General features: G+C 47.0%; 1 protein-coding gene across 1 annotated transcript in view; it reads left to right on the top strand.

Annotated features, from left to right (window-relative positions):
• LOC130360578 (kyphoscoliosis peptidase-like) overlaps positions 1 to 17,895 on the top strand; it is a 72,670-nt gene that overhangs the window by 17,123 nt on the left and 37,652 nt on the right. Inside the window, exon 5 of the mRNA XM_056563102.1 lies at positions 16,333 to 16,521. Within this exon, the coding sequence (XP_056419077.1) occupies positions 16,333 to 16,521 (189 nt within the window). The remainder of the gene's footprint in view (positions 1 to 16,332; positions 16,522 to 17,895) is intronic.

The raw sequence follows: 17,895 nt of genomic DNA, 5'->3' as shown, positions 1-17,895 counted from the left end.
ACGGGGAAAACGAAAGTAAACCCCTCCGCCCCAGATCTGCTATTGGTGGTCGCATCTAGACCACCAATAGCAGAGATAGGAGTGGTGGCAACTCTGCCACCTCACTCCTATCGCTTTAGGGGGATCGTGGGTGTCTTAGACACCCGCGATCCCCCTTCTATTCCGGGTCACCGGGTCACCATAGACCCGTAATGACCCGGAATCGGCGCAAATCGCAAGTGTGAATTCACTTGCGATTTGCGCCGATCGCCAACATGGGGGGGTCTAATGACCCCCCTGGGCATTTGCACGGGGTGCCTGCTGATAGATATCAGCAATCACCCCGGCCCGGTCCCCGCCCGGCGCGCGGCGGGGGCCGAAATTCCCACGGGCGTATGGATACGCCCTTCGTCCTTAAGTACCAGGATGCAAGGGCGTATGCATACGCCCTTCGTCCCCAACAGGTTAAGGAGGACCTTATAGCGTACCTTTCCGATCCCACAAAAAATTAATAAATAATATGTTACTCAGTACCTAATCCTTACCATATACATCAAATTTTTATGTCTCTATCCCCTATATTTATTATAAAAATACCTCTTTTCATTAGAGTGTTAGAAGTCCTCACAGGGGAAGCAAGTGTGTCCCTCCTTGTGATGGTGGGAGGTGATTGGTGTGTTTGCTCATGACTCATGGACAGCCTGAGGCTGCTGCAGGACTGGCTAGTGTCACATTAGGTATGGGACCCCTAGTGGTGGGATCTTCAGGAGCCTTTTTCTTTATTAACTCCTTAAGGACTTAGGGCGTACCTTCACGCCCCGAGTCCGCTCCCTTTCTATAACACTGAGCCATAACAACGTCCGGGACCCATGGCTAATAGTGCGCGGCACTGATCGCGGTGCCACGCGCTATTAACCCTTTAGGCGCGGTGTTCAAAGTTGATCGCAGCGTCTAAAGGGAAACTAAAACATTGCCGGTTTGCTCAGGGAGCTGTTCGTGATCGCCGCGGCAAAATCGCGGCATCCCAAACACCTGTAGCACCCGAGGAGGGTCTGGTGCCTGATCGCCGAATGACTGCTCAGTGCCCGAGATCCAGGCATGAGCAGTCAAGCGGCAGAATCCTCGATCAATGGTTTCCTATGAGAAACCATTGATCAATGTAAAAGATCAGTGTGTGCAGTGTTATAGCCCCCTATGGGAGCTATAACATTGCAAAAAAAAGGGAAAAAAGAAGTGAATAAAGATCATTTAACCCCTTCCCTAATAAAAGTTTGAATCACCCCCCTTTTTCCCATAAAAAAAAAAAAACTGTGTAAATAAAAATAAACATATGTGGTATCGCCGCGTGCGGAAATGTCTGAATTATAAAAAATATAGCGTTAATTAAAGCGGTCAATGACGTACGCACAAAATAATCCAAAAGTCCAAAATAGCGTATTTTTGGTCACTTTTTATATCATGAAAAAATGAATAAAAGGCGATCAAAAAGTCCGATCAATACAAAAAGAGTACCGCTAAAAACTTAAGATCACGGCGCAAAAAAATTAACCTTCATACTGCCCCGTACACGGAAAAATAAAAAAGCTAAAGGGGTCAGAAGGTGATGATTTTTAACGTATACATTTTCCTGTATGTACTTATGATTTTTTCCAGAAGTACGACAAAATTAAACCTATATAACTAGGGTATAATTTTAATCGTATGGACCTACATAATAAAGATAAGGTGTAATTTTTACCGAAAAATGTACGGAGAAGAAATGGAAGCCCCCAAAATTTACAAAATGCCGGTTTTTCTTCAATTTTGTCGCACAATGATTTTTTTTCCCGTTTCGCCGTAGTTTTTTGGGTAAAATGACTGATGTCATTACAAAGTAGAATTGGTGGCTCAAAAAATAAGCCATCATATGGATTTTTAGGTGTAAAATTGAAAGGGTTATGATTTTTAAAAGGTAAGGAGAAAAAAACTAAAGTGCAAAAACGGAAAATGCTCAGTCCTTAAGGGTTAAATATTCAAAAAATGTTTAAACAACGATATAAGAAAAGGTCTTTAACCCCTTCCACCGTAGAACATATGGTTATGTCCAAGTTTCTAGCTAGTTAGCGCAACTGGACTAGCGATCGCCTTCAAAGTGCAATGCACTGCAGGAGATCGCCGGTGGGACCCGGCTGTCAATCATAGGCAGGGTCCTGCTGCAGCTGCCGAGACCAGGATTGCGCCAGTCTTGGCAGCATTAAAGGGGTTCTCCGGTGCTTAAACATCTTATCCCCTATCCAAAGAATAGGGGATAAGATGCCTGATCGCGGGAGTCCTACCGCTGGGGACCCCCGGGATCTTGCACGCGGCAACCCGTTTGTAATCAGTCCCCGGAGCGTGTTCGCTCTGGGTCTGACTACCGGCGACCACACAGCCGGCGGCGTGGGAATTGACGCCTCCACCCCCGTGTGATGTCACGCTCCGCCCCTCAATGCAAGCCTATGGTAGGGGGCATGACAGCTATCATGCCCCCTCCCATAGACTTGCATTGAGGGGTGGAGGGTGATGTCACACGGCCGTGTGGTCGCCGGTGGTCAGACCCGGAGCGAACACGCTCCGTGGACTGATTGCAAACGGGGTGCCGCGTGCAGGATCCCGGGGGTCCCCAGCGGCGGGACTCCCTCAATCAGGCATCATATCCCCTATCCTTTGGATAGGGGATAAGATGTCTAAGCACCGGAGAACCCCTTTAACTCCATAGATTTATGGAGTTGACAGGGGGAGGGATCTCCCCCTGTCCACCAATGGCAATCCTACAATGCGATCACCGGATGGCCTCCTGCTTACCTAGTACCGCAGCATGTGAAGTCCAGCCATAGTCTGGATCGCATATGCTTTATGTCAGTGTAGTACTGACTGTTATGCTGTGCTGCAGTACAGATGTACTGCAGCATAGTGTAACCTGTAAAAAGTGAAATGTAAAATAATAAAAAAACTTAAAATAAATTAATAAAGTGCAAAAAAAAAAGTTGAATAAATGCTCCTTTGTCAAAAGTAAAAAGAACGGCCAAACCTATACATAATAGGTACTGCCACATCCTTATTGACTTGTATAATAAAATGCTAATGGCATTTATTCTGAACGGAGTTTTTCACAAAAAATACTGCATGAATCAACAAAGATTTACCACTTATATAAAGTATAAAATATTTCACGAAAAAACTGTCTTATAATCGCATTGCTAAGTAAAAGCATGTCAGAGGTATTACCACTTAAAGAGACACATGCCAGATTTGAAAAATTTGGCTTGGTCATTAAAGGACAACTGTAGTGGTAACATTTTACATATGCCCGTGCCCGGGCCTCAAAAATAAACAAAATGAACTCATACATACCTTCCTACGAGCCCCCGTTGGTCCGACACAGGCCTCACGGTCCGGCAGTGCTGACGTCATTCCACTTCCTGGGGACGGGGACGCCGCAGAGCCGTCGGCGTATCCCCGGCCATAGCGATGTCCCGCCCCGGCTGGTGATAGGCTGAGCCGACTGTCATGTAAGGAGCTCTAGCCGGCTTCTTACATGACAGTCGGCTCAACCTATCACCAGCCGGGGCGGGACATCGCTGCGGCCGGTGATACGCCGACGGCTCTGCGGCTTCCCCGTCCCCAGGAAGTGGAATGACGTCAGCACTGCCGGACCGTGAGGCCTGTGCCAGACCAACGGGGGCTCGTAGGAAGGTATGTATGAGTTCATTTTGTTTATTTTTGAGGCCCGGGCACGGATATATGTAAAACTGTACCACTACAGTTGTCCTTTAAGGTAAAAACTGGTGGTGTCCTTAAGGGGTTAATTTTCACCAGTAACAACATGTTTCAACAAAAAGTTTTGGATCTCACAGTGCCCATTTAAGGTAGTGGGCAGGATAATACAGTAAATGTTGTTCGTTGAGGGTCATGTATGCCTAATGCACATCCTCTGTTGTAACTAGTACTGGGCGGTATATCGGTTCATATCGAATACCGAAATTTTTGTGCTTCACGATATGAATTTTTCCCATACCGCAATACCGGTTGGGCCCTTCCCCCTTGGGAATGAATGACTTATCAACCCAGCGCTGCGCTGTCCCCACATCGGGGAATTAATCATATGTGACCCGTGAGCTCTGTTCTGCCCCAACCCCCACCCCCCTATTAATTATCAGCCCGGCGCTGCGCTGTCCCCATCGGAGTAAATACTCACATATCACCCGCAAGCGCTCCCCTCCTCATCCTCCTGTTTGTTGTGGGCCACTGGCGCTGGCACTCTATACTGTACGCTGTATCCCTATGTCCAGGCTGCAAAAGATAAACAAAATAAACTTTAACTCACCTTCCCCCATCGGTCCGGACCTGCTTCCTGGGACAGGAACGTCGGAGAGCCGTCAGCCTATCACTGGTTGCAGCGATGTTCCGCCTTGGCCGGTGATAGGTTGACTCCACTATCATGTAAGAAGCCGGACGGCTTTTTACATGACAGTGGGCTCAGCCTATCATTGGCCGAGGCGGAACATCGCTGCAGCCGGTGATAAGCTGACAGCTCTCCGACGTTCCCATCCCCAGGAAGAGCGTGAGGCCGACGTAGGAAGGTGTGTTAAAGTTTATTTTGTTTATCTTTTGCAGCCTGGGCATAGGAATACAGCGTACAGTATATAGTGTCAGCGCCGGCGGCCCGCAACAGACAGGAGGACGAGGAGGGCAGCGCTTGTGGGTGACGTGAGTAGTAGCCCGATGGGGACAGCGCAGCGCTGGGTTGATAATTAATTTGGGGGGAGGGGCGAGCAGAACAGCGCTCGCGGGTCACATGATTGGGGGGGGGGAAATACTGTTATATACCGTGGAACCACCAAAAGTTAAAAAAATACTGTGATACACATATTTGGTCACACCGCCCAGCTCTAGTTGTAACAAATGGAAAAAGATGGGCACTGCTACAACAAATGAAGTTGGGGTGATGGAATTGCCAGAAAATATATATAAGAAAACTGGCAATGATACACTCTTGCACACCACCAAATTATTCAAAGTCAGAAAAACTTTATTAATCACATGGAATACACACACATTTAAAGCTACTTAAAACCAGAAACATATTAGAGTGGAGGATGCAATCTAAGACCTCCTACACTCATCCGAATGGGAATGCATAATAGCAACCAAGGGTCCCCAAATTTCAGATATAAATAGTAATCCTCCAAAGTTCAAAAATATAAATTTTACATGTGTATGACTACAAAATACTAAATCTTATAAGTACAGTGGTCCCTCAACATACGATGGTAATTCGTTCCAAATGAACCATCGTTAGTTGAAACCATCGTGAGGGATCCGTGCAATGAAAAGTATAAGAAGTTTTACTCACTTGTCCACGCCGCTCTCGACCGTCACCGCAGCCCTGGATGTCGCCCTCCATAGCTGTCGCTGCGTCCCGGGGTGTCTCCACCTTTCAGGACAGTCTCTGCTTCCTGGGATCGTCGCTCTTCCTCGCCGTCATCACGTCGCTGTGCAAGCCGCTCCTATTGGATGACGGGATGGCGTGTGCGGCGATGTGATGACGATGAAGGAGAGCAACAGCGATGCAGGGGATCCTGAAGAGGACGGTACGGAGCACCGGGGACAGGTGAGTGATCATCACCGGACCACACGGGGCACCTTAAACGCCATTAAATGCCTATACGGCGGCAGCTGAAGCAGTCTGCGCTACCAGATAGCCATTTATGCGATGGCCCCGGCATACAAAAGCATCGTATGTTGATGCTGCCTTCAACATGCGATGGCCTCTGAGAGGCCATCGTATGTTGAAATGATCGTATGTCGGGGCCATCGTAGGTCGGGGGGTCACTGTATAAAACACTGTGCTGTATAAAACAATTGGAAACAATATCCCCCAACAAAATAGCAAAATACCATAACAAGCATCACTCCTGAGGAAGCTGCCTTAGTGAGTGCCGGAATGTGTGGGGTCTGTTTCCCCATGGGCATCTGATGAGATCTCTGTATGCAAATAGGTTTATGTTTTCTACCTTTTGCAGTTTCACAGTTTCATTACATCTATGTTTGTTTTCACAGTACCTGACACTTCAGCCAGATGTCATGGTATTTTCCAATTTTTTGAGGGGATATTGTCTACAATTGTTTTGGACTGCATGCTGCACTTTATTATATTTAGTATTATTTAGTATATTAGATTTAGTATTTTGTAATCATGCAATCTATCTCCTATCTATCCATCTATTTATTTACTTTTTATTATGTATATAATTTGGGGACCCTCGGAAATTTTGGGATCCTTGGTTGCTGTTTTGCATTTCCAAAGGGATGAGTGTAGTAGGTTTAATATAGTATCCTCCACTCTGATGTGTTAATGGTTTTAAGTGGTTTTAAATGTCTGTGCATTCTATGTGTTTAAAGTGTACATGTCATATCACAAAAAAATTATGCTTATATGTTACTCAGTAGGTCATGCAGATACTTTATGCAGACTGTTCCATGATGGGAGTAGTAGTACCTGTATTAATAGACATATCGCCCCGGGTGTCACTCCTGAAACCCGAGTGTGGATTTGCCGAATGGTTGCAGCCAATCCCTGATCTCACTGGGAAATTTGAATGAGTGATGTAAATTTCTATTCACATCACTGGCTGGCCGGATACAGAGCAGAGATGCGAGCCCTGTACAGAGACGCTCCTCATCTCTGCAATAGATAGGACGATCGTATCGGGTGTTATTAGGAGTGACACCCGCTGTGATTTGTCCTTAACTGTGGGTACTACTACTCCCAACATGGAGCACACTCTGCTCCATGCTGGGAGCTGTAGTACCTGCATTAATAGATAGATTGCAGTGAGAGTAACTTCTGACACCTGTTGCAATTTGTCTATTAATGCAGGTACAACAGCTCCATGGAGCATGGAGCAGAGTGTGCGCCATGTTGGGAGCAGTAGTACCTGCAGCGGCCGGCCGCTCTTCTATGGTCCCCTGCACTGACCTATATATACACCTATTCATATTTCCCACAGAGAGTTGTGATTGGCTGGAACCATCTGGCCAATCACAGCTCTCTGCAGGAAATATGAATAGGTGTATATATACGGCAGTGCATGGGACCATAGAAGAGTGGCTGCCCGCATCTATAAATGATACAGAAGGATCGCAACGGACCTGGGGAGATCTGTCAAATAGTACAGGTACTACTACTCCCATCACGGAACAGTGTGTACTATCTAAAAAATGTAAAAAATAAAGAAAAAAAAGTGAAAAAAACACACACACACACACACTACATTTTTATTATTGTCGGCTACATTTTTAGTGCCCTGCCCGCAGACATACATTTATCCCTGTTTAAAAATTTATAAAAATTGTTACGCCGAGCGCTCCGGGTCCCCGTTCCTCCCCGGAGCGCTCGCCTCATCTTCGTTGTTGCAGCGCCCCGGTCAGATTCACTGACCGGGTGCGCTGCGGTCCCGCCTTCAGCCGGGATGCGATTCGCGATGCGGGTAGCGCCCGCTCGCGATGCGCACCCCGGTCCCCGTACCTGACTCGCTCTCCCTCGGTCCTGTCCCGGCGCGCGCGGCCCCGCTCCCTAGGGCGCGCGCGCGCCGGGTCTCTGCGATTTAAAGGGCCAGTGCACCAATGATGGTGCCTGGCCCAATCTTCCCAATTAGCTTAATTGGCTCCCACCTGTTCCCTGGCTATATCTAGTCTCCTCCCTTGCACTCCCTTGCCGGATCTTGTTGCACTTGTGCCTAGTGAAAGCGTTCCCTTGTCTGTTCCTAGTCCGTGTTCCTGACCTCCTGCCGTTGCCCCTGACTACGATCCTTGCCGCCTGCCCCCGACCTTCTGCTTCGTCCGACTTTGCTTCTGCCTACTCCCTTGTACCTCGCCTATCTTCAGCAGCCAGAGAGGTGAGCCGTTGCTAGTGGATACGACCTGGTCACTACCGCCGCAGCAAGACCATCCCGCTTTGCGGCGGGCTCTGGTGAAAACCTGTAGTGGCTTAGAACCGGTCCACTAGCGCGGTCCTCGCCATCCCTCTCTGGCACAGAGGATCCACTACCTGCCAGCCGGCATCGTGACAGTAGATCCGGCCATGGATCCCGCTGAAGTTCCTCTGCCAGTTGTCGCTGACCTCACCACGGTGGCCGCCCAGCAAGCCCGACAGATCGCCCTTCTAACCCGTCAGCTGTCGGAAATGTCCACCATTTCGCACCAACTTCAGTCGCAACTTCATCAGCAATCTTCTCCTCCGCCAGCTCCTGCACCTCCTCCGCAGCGAGTGGCCACTCCTAGCCTCTGCCTGTCCTTGCCGGACAAATTTGATGGGGACTCTAAGTATTGCCGTGGCTTTCTTTCGCAATGTTCCCAGCACTTGGAGATGATGTCGGACCAGTTTCCTACTGAAAGGTCTAAGGTGGCTTTCGTGTTCTGCCTTCTGTCTGGAAAAGCCCTGTCATGGGCCGCACCGCTCTGGGACCGCAATGACCCCGTCACTGCCTCTGTACACTCCTTCTTCTCGGAAATTCGAAGTGTCTTTGAGGAACCTGCCCGAGCTTCTTCAGCCGAGATTGCCCTGCTGAACCTGGCCCAGGGTGTTTCTTCCGTTGGCGAGTACGCCATTCAGTTCCGTGCTCTTGCTTACGAGTTGTCCTGGAATAGTGAGGTTCTCTGCGCGACCTTTAAAAAAGGCCTATCCAGCAACATTAAAGATGTTCTGGCCGCACGAGAGACTCCTGCTGACCTACATGAACTCATTCATCTAGCCACTCGCATTGACATGCGTTCTTCCGGATGGCGTCTGGAGCTCCGCCTGGATATGGACTTTGTTCGCACGAAGCGTTTTTTCTCTCCGGCTCCTCTCTCCTCTGGTCCTCTGCAATCTGTTCCTGTGCTTCCCGCCGCGGAGGCTATGCAAGTTGACCGGTCTCGCTTGACACCTCAAGAGAGGACACGACGCCGCATGGAGAATCTTTGCCTGTACTATGCCGGTACCGAACACTTCCTGAAGGATTGTCCTATCCGTCCTCCCCGCCTGGAAAGACGTACGCTGACTCCGCACAAAGGTGACACAGTTCTTGATGTCAACTCTGCCTCTCCACCCCTTACTGTGCCTGTGCGGATATCTGCCTCTACCTTCTCCTTCTCTACTATGCTCTTCTTGGATTCCGGATCTGCAGGAAAATTTTTTTTGGCCTCTCTCATCAACAGGTTCTACGTTCCTGTGACCAGTTTCGCCAGACCCCTCTACATCTATTGTTTTTACAATAAAAGATTGGACTGTCTCGTACGTTTCCACACAGAACCCCTCCTAATGTGCATCGGACCTCATCACGGAAAAATTGAGTTTTTTTTCCTCAGGTTCTTTGGCCCCAAGAAGAGGGGGAGACCCAAGGGGGGGGGTACTGTTACGCCGAGCGCTCGCCTCATCTTCGTTGATGCAGCGCCCCGGTCAGATTCACTGACCGGGTGCGCTGCGGTCCCGCCTTCAGCCGGGATGCGATTCGCGATGCGGGTAGCGCCCCCTCGCGATGCGCACCCCGGTCCCCGTACCTGACTCGCTCTCCCTCGGTCCTGTCCCGGCGCGCGCGGCCCCGCTCCCTAGGGCGCGCGCGCGCCGGGTCTCTGCGATTTAAAGGGCCAGTGCACCAATGATGGTGCCTGGCCCAATCTTCCCAATTAGCTTAATTGGCTCCCACCTGTTCCCTGGCTATATCTAGTCTCCTCCCTTGCACTCCCTTGCCGGATCTTGTTGCACTTGTGCCTAGTGAAAGCGTTCCCTTGTCTGTTCCTAGTCCGTGTTCCTGACCTCCTGCCGTTGCCCCTGACTACGATCCTTGCCGCCTGCCCCCGACCTTCTGCTTCGTCCGACTTTGCTTCTGCCTACTCCCTTGTACCTCGCCTATCTTCAGCAGCCAGAGAGGTGAGCCGTTGCTAGTGGATACGACCTGGTCACTACCGCCGCAGCAAGACCATCCCGCTTTGCGGCGGGCTCTGGTGAAAACCTGTAGTGGCTTAGAACCGGTCCACTAGCGCGGTCCTCGCCATCCCTCTCTGGCACAGAGGATCCACTACCTGCCAGCCGGCATCGTGACAAAAATGTTGTTATAATAAAGATAAATTTCGTTAAATACAATTTTTGCATGACTACTGTAGCTTTTTTATTAATTTTTTGTAATGGTACCCTATAAAATTATATAAAAATGTCAAAAATATATAAAAGAAAGTCCAAAAAAGAGTAAAAACCACCTGCAAAAACACTAAAGTTAAAACCCACATGGCGTTTTGCTTGGCGTTTTTTTTTACTCCCATAGACTTCTAATGGAGAAAAATGCCACGATTTCAGGGAAAAAAAGGCCATAGGCTCAAAATGCTGCGACTTTGAAAGACCGCCAAGGAGCTGAAAAAGAGTGAAAAAATGGCAAAAGGATTTAAAAAACGCCAAACTGAAAGACGGAAAGTGGAAAAAGAATTTAGCAATTTCTTATTGAATTACAGCTAAGATCTGGCCGCAGCATTTTTTCGATGAAAAAACGCCATGGAGTACCCATTTAACCCCTTAAGGACAAGCGCTGCTAAGAAGTTCTTAGCGCACAGCGCCGTACATTTACCGCGCAGCTTTCCTGGATCACCGCGTCTCCGGACATGGGATGACTGCTGATATCAATCAGCAGCCATCCCGGCATATCGCCCAGGGGGGTCCCGGGACCCCCCCATGTCGGTGATCACGGCAAATCGTCAGTCAATTCAGACCGGCGATTTGCACTATTCCGGACCAGACCCGGAAAAAAAGGGTGAATGGGGCTGTCCGAGACAGTACTCATAGCAAAGAAAGACATATGACCGGGAATTGAATTTTAAAGTTAATTTTTATCTCAATTTTTATTCATTACAAAAAATGCAGTGAGAATTCAGAACATATTCACCCAGTGTGTAAACAGCCACATTCACCCATACCCAGCAGGAGTGAGGTGGCATCACGATCACGTGATTGATCAGTCAGAACGACCGATCAATCACAGACCTGCTGGGCGGTGATCGGGACGGCGATCGGAGCGGAGATCGGCGCCGGCGGGGGTCTCCTACCTTGCCCTGGTCCGGCGAGAGTCCCCTCAGGATCGGAGGCGGGAACAGGAGCAGCAGGATCGGTCCCGTGGCGGTCCCGGGCGGCAGGATACAACAGGAGGTGAGTCCGGTTCACATCCTGCTGTTGCTTAGCAACAACTCGCTGCATGCACAGCCAAAGGGCATGCTGGGGGTTGTAGTTTTGCAACAGCTTGAGTTCCAACTACAACTCCCAGTATGCCCTTTGGTAGTCTGTGCATGCTGGGGGTTGTAGTTTTGCAACAGCTGGAGGCACATTTTTTCTATGAAAAAGTATGCATTCAGCTGTTGCATAGCTACAACTCCCAGCATGCATAGACTACCAAAGGGCATGCTGGAAGTTTTAGCAGTGTGCCTCCAGCTGTTGCAAAACTACAACTCTCAACATGCCCTTCGACTGTCAATGCATGCTGATTGTTGCAGTTTTGCAACAGCTGAAGACACATTGGTTGTGAAACCGAGTTTGTTACCTAACTCAGTGTTTCACAGCCAGTGTGCCTCCAGTTGTTGCAAAAATACAACTCCCAGCATGCACTGAGAGACTGTACATGCTGGGAGTTGTAGTTTTGCAACAGCTGGAGGCACATTGGTTGCGAAACACTGAGCATTTGTTACTTAATTCAGTGTTTCGCAACCAGTGTGCCTCCAGTTGTTGCAAAAATACAACTCCCAGCATGCACTGAGAGACTGTACATGCTGGGAGTTGTAGTTTTGCAACAGCTGGAGGCACACTGGTTGCGAAACACTGAATTAAGTAACAAACGCTCAGTGTTTCACAACCAATGTGCCTCCAGCTGTTGCATAACTACAACTCCCAGCATGTATGGTCTGTCAGTGCATGCTGGGAGTTGTAGTTTTGCAACAGCTGGAGGTTTGCCCCCCCCCCCATGTAAACGTACAGGGTACATTCACACGGGTGGGTTTACAGCAAGTTTTCTGCTGCAAGTTTGAGATGCAGCAAATTTTCCGCCACGGCTCAAACTCCCAGCTCAAACTCACTGTAAACCCAACCGTATGAATTTACCCTAAAAACACTACACTACACCTACACAAAATAAAAAGTAAAACACTACATATACACATACCCCTACACAGTCCCCCCCCCCCAAATAAAATTAAAAAAACGCCTTGTACGGCACTGTTTCCAAAATAGAGCCTCCAGCTGTTGAAAAACAACAACTCCCAGTATTGCCGGACAGCCACTGACTATCCAGGCATGCTGGGAGTTTTGCAACAGCTGGAGACACCCTGTTTGGGAAACACTGCCGTGGGGTATTTTTGTGGGGATTCAAATCCCCAATTTTGGCCTCAAATGCGCATGGCGCTCTCTCACTTCGGAGCCCTATCGTATTTCAAGGAAACAGTTTAGGTATCTCCGTACTAGGGAGAAATTGTGTTACAAATTTTGGGGGGCTTTTTCTCCTTTTACCCCTTATGAAAAGGTAAAGTTGGGGTCTACACCAGCATGTTAGTGTAAAAAAAAAAAAAAATGTTTACACTAACATGCTGGTATTGCCCCATACTTTTAATTTTCACAAGCGGTAAAAGGAAAAAAAAGACCCCCAAAATTGGTAACGCAATTTCTCCTGAATGCGGAAATACCCCATATGAGGGCGTAAAGTGCTCTGCGGGCGCACAACAAGGCTCAGGAGTGAGAGCGCACTATGTACATTTGAGGTCTAAATTGGTGATTTGCACAGTGGTGGCTGATTTTACAGCGGTTCTGCCATAAACGCAAAACAATAAGTCAAACAAGTCAAGCGCCAGTGGGGTCTAAATGTTCACTGCACCCCTTATTAAATTCTGTGAGGGGTGTAGTTTCCAAAATGGGTTCACATGTGGGGGGGGGTCCACTGTTCTGGCACCACGGGGGCTTTGTAAACGCACATGGCCCCCGACTTTTATTCCAACCAAATTCTCTCACCAAATGCACAATGGCGCTCCTTCTCTTCTGAGCATTGTAGTTTGCCCACAGAGCATCCACATATTTCCATACTCAGAAGAAATGGTGTTACACATTTTTGGAGGCTTTTTCTCCAATTACCTCTTGTGAAAATGAAAAATTTGGGGTAACATCAGCATTTTAGTGAAAAAAATCTAAATTTTCATTTTCCTGTCCAACTTTAGCGGAAATTTGTCAAACACCTGTGGGGTGTTAAGGCTCATTGTACCCCTTGTTATGTTCCTTGAGGGGTGTAGTTTCCAAAATAGTATGCCATGTGTTTTTTTTTTTTTTTTTTTTTTGCTGTTCTGGCACCATAGGGGCTTCCTAAATGCAACATGCCCCCCAAAAACCATTTCAGCTAAATTTGCTTTCCAAAAGCCAAATGTGACTTCTTCTCTTCTGAGCATTGTAGTGCGCCAGCAGAGCACTTGACGTCCACACATGGGGTATTTCCATACTCAGAAGAGATGGGGTTACAAATTTTGGGTGACATTTTCTCCTATAACCCTTTGCAAAAAATGTAAAATTTTGGGGAAAACCAGCATTTTAGTGAAAAAAAAATTAATTTACACATCCGACTTTAACGATAAGTCGTCAAACACCTGTGGGGTGTTAAGGCTCACTGAGCCCCTTGTTACGTTCCTTGAGGGTGTAGTTTCCAAAATAGTATGCCATGTTGGAGTTTTTTTGCTGTTCTGGCACCATATGGGCTTCCTAAATGTGGCATGCCCCCCAAAAACCATTTCAGAAAAACGTACTCTCCAAAATCCCATTGTCGCTCCTTCCCTTCTGAGCCCTCTACTGCGCCCGCCGAACACTTGACATCCACATATGAGGTATTTCCTTATTCGAGAGAAATTGGGTTACAAATTTTGGGGGGCTTTTTCTCCTTTTACCCCTTGTAAAATTTCAAAAACTGGGTCTACAAGATCATGCGAGTATAAAAAATGAAGATTTTGAATTTTCTCCTTCATTTTGCTGCTATTCCTGTGAAACACCTAAAGGGTTAACACACTTAGTGAATGTCATTTTGGATACTTTGGGGGGTGCAGTTGTTATAATGGGGTCATTTATGGGGTATTTCTAATATGAAGAACCCTCAAATCCACTTCAAAACTGAACTGGTCCCTGAATAATTCTGATTTTGAAAATGTTGTGAAAAATTGGAAAATTGCTGCTGAACTTTGAAGCCCTCTGATGTCTTCCAAAAGTAAAAAAAAATTCAACTTTATGATGCAAACATAAATTAGACATATTTTATTTGTGAATCAATATATAATTTATTTGGAATATTCATTTTCCTTACAAGCAGAGTTTCAAAGTTAGAAAAATGCAACATTTACAAAATTTTCATAAAATTTGGGGATTTTTCACCAAGAAAGGATACAAGTAACGATGAAAATTTACCACTGTGTTAACGTAGAATATGCCACGAAAAAACAATCTCGGAATCAGAATAATCGGTAAAAGCATCCCAGAGTTATTAATGCATAAAGTGACAGTGATCAGAATTGCAAAAAAGGGCTGCGTCCTTAAGGTGAAAAAGGGCTTAGTCCTTAAGGGTTTAAAGGGGTTATCCAGGATAAATAATATATCAACTGGCTCCAGAATGTTAAACCGATTTGTAAATTACTTCTATTAAAAAATCTTAATCCTTTCAGTACTCATGACCTGCTGAAGTTGAGTTGTTCTTTTCTATCTAAGTGCTCTCTGATGACACGTGTCTCGGGAACCACCCAGTTTAGAAGCAAATCCCCATAGTAAACCTCTTCTACTCTGTGCAGTTCCCGAGACAAGCAGAGATGTCAGCAGACAGCACTGTTGCCAGACAGAAAAGAACAACTCAACTTCAGCAGCTGATAATTATTGAAAGGATTAAGATTTTTTAATAGAAGTAATTTACACATCTGTTTAACTTTCTGGAGCCAGTTGATATAAGAAAAAAAGTTTTTTCCTGGAATACCCCTTTAAGTTCTCTTTTACAGTCTTTATGTTAGCCCACGTAACCCACACTCTGAATGTTCAAATGCCACAGTCACAGTGTCTACTGTGTGAACTAGAAGTCACTAACTCAAAGTGAATCTCATAGGAATGTATAAGGAAGACTGGCTTCTTCTCTACGCAGTGGACCAGAATGGGGATCATATTTAAAAAATAATGCCACTGCCCAGAATAAGCATTTAGTTGTTATAGCCAGACAAGTAATAAGTAACTTACTCATAAAAAGGCCTCCATATAGACTAGCCCAGTGTTTCCCAAAGAGGGACCCTCCAGCTGTGGCAAAACTGTCCAGGCATTCTGGTAGTTGAAGTTTTGCAACAACTGGAAGTTTCCTGGTTGGGAGTATTCCTTTAAGGCAGGGGTCTCAAACTGGTGGCCCTCCGGATGTTGCAAAACTTCAACTCCCAGCATTCCTGACAGCCGTTAGCTGCAGCAAATGGCTGTCTGGGCATGTCCAGGCATGCTGGGAGTTGAAGGGCCACCAGTTTGAGACCCTTGCTTTAAAGGAGTACTCTGGTGCAGAGTATTCCTGCTCCGTCCTGCCCAGGCTGCAAAATAAATGAAAATAAACCATCTCTCACCTCCTTGGGTTCCCGCGGAGCGCCACTACAGCTGATCGGTCCTCCGGTCCATCTTCTTCATACTTCCGGGTGTAACGAAGCGTCACATGGCGCTCAGCCTATCGCCGGCCGCCGTGATGTTCTGCCTCGGCCCATAATAGGCTGAGCGCCATGTGACACTTTGTTACACCCGGAAGTATGAAGAAGATGGACCGGAGGACCGATCAGCTGTAGTGGCGCTCCACGGGAACCCAGGCAGGTGAAAGATGGTTTATTTTCATTTATTTTGCAGCCCGGGCAGAACGGAGCAGGAGTAGTCTGCACCAGAGTACTCCTTTAAGGCTACTTTCACACTGCTGTTGTGCCTTGTCCTTAAACGGCCATTAGGCTCTTTTTTTTTTTTCCAGCCTGTAACGGCTGTTATTGGGCCGGGGCACAACAGGCAATAACGGGTCCCGATGGTTCTCATTTACTATAATGGGGTCCATCGGGCACCGTTATTTTGTAGCGGGAGTAGTGAAAGAAAAATATTTTTTCTCCCGCTATACTCCCCCGATCCCCCGACGGCCGTCACACTGCCGTGTCCTAACGGCAGTGTGAAAGAAGCCGAACATGGTGGCATCTTCTGTAAATCACAAGCAGTTTTGACCCTGGTGACATATTGTTTGCATCTTATAGGTATGATAAAAACAACTAAAAGTTTTGTAATAATTCAAGTAATGTTTTTTTGTGTAGCCGTGCAGGTGTAACATGCAAAACAGTCAATGGCTATGGAAAAGGGGCAGGATACCAAGTGGGACAGAAAATACCTAATAGCTCCAATCATGCATGGAACATGGTTTACCTGGAAGGGAGATGGCATCTACTGGACAGTACATGGGGAGCTGGCAGTACTGAGATAAATAGAAACAAGTTCAAATTTAAGTGAGTATTTTGTATTTGCCACGGTCTAGCAAAAGTAAAATCTACCTTTACATAATGTATCTGAATCAGGTCCACCCTTACCCTAATTTGCGGCAGCAGCGGGAAATATGCTGCGTATTCCTTGCCCACTATACACACAGGGCTTTCCGGCAGCAGCCCTATGTGCGCAGTGAGTTTTGGGGGCGGAGCCGCGCATCACAGTAACGCCGGTACACGGACCCACCTCCAAAACTCACTACATGCATAGGGCTGTTGCCGGAAAGCCCTGTGTGTATCGTGAGCAAGGAATACGCAACGTATTTCCCGCTGTTGCCGCAAATTTTGCGCATCGTGAAATACGCTGCGTATATGCCAGGTGGGAACGCGCCCTAAGAAAGTGAGCAATGAATACGCAGCGTATTTCTCGCTGCTGCCTCAAAGTTTGCACAGCGTGAAATAGGCTGCGTATATGCCAGCTGGGAACGCACCCTTAGCAATCAAGTACCATAAACTTACATACGATGTACTGCAACACAGCACAGCTTGGAAGAAACACACAATAAATTAATACAATTACTATACATAAATACACAAAAAGGTCCTCCAGGACATATATCCTTATCATGTATCAATCTCATGTTTAAATCAACTATGTCCCTCTGGCCTAACTCTGAGCACTAAGTACTCTACTTACATACATTTTACACCAAAATATTTGTAGAGCTTACACATAAATAAATTAAAATCCAATTTTATTTAGCATAATTAAAATATAACATTAAGCTCTGCAGACAGGATCTACCAATATAAACAAATTGCAGTGTGAGGTTCAATACTGTTGTGACACTATGCACTCTATATCAATATCAACAATATATCCCAAGGGAGTACAAGAAGTATATCATATGCAATACAATAAATTGTTAGTCTGTTAATGTCCCCAAAATTTCTGAGCTCACTCCTGAGAATCTCAGTGAGGTACCATAACCTGCTACAGTACTGTATAACATTAAAGTGCATATGCATATAAAGTGCCATAAACATCCTCACCACTTCACTCCACTACCCCAACAGCTGCTGTTTCGTCGCCTTCCTCAGGGGGCTGCAATCAATTGCATGGAGCGTCCTTCAGTTGTCGTCAGTGTCACACATTAAAGGGGTACTCCGGCACTTAGACATCTAAGGATAGGGGATAAGATGCCTGATCACGGGAGTCCCGCCGCTGGGGACCCCCGTGATCTTGCACGCAGCACCCCAGTTAAAATCAGTCCCCGGAGCATGTTCACTCCAGGTTGCTCCACCCCTCAATGCAAGCCTATCGGAGGGGGCGTGACAGCTGTGGCAGGAGACCCAGGAGAACCCCAATCCTGACACAGAGACATAAAAAAGCAAGAC

This window comes from Hyla sarda, chromosome 3, assembly GCF_029499605.1.
Source record: "Hyla sarda isolate aHylSar1 chromosome 3, aHylSar1.hap1, whole genome shotgun sequence".
NCBI classification, from domain to species: domain Eukaryota; kingdom Metazoa; phylum Chordata; class Amphibia; order Anura; family Hylidae; genus Hyla; species Hyla sarda.
The sequence above is the reverse complement of the archived record's forward strand: the minus strand, read 5'-3'. Positions and strand labels throughout refer to the sequence as shown.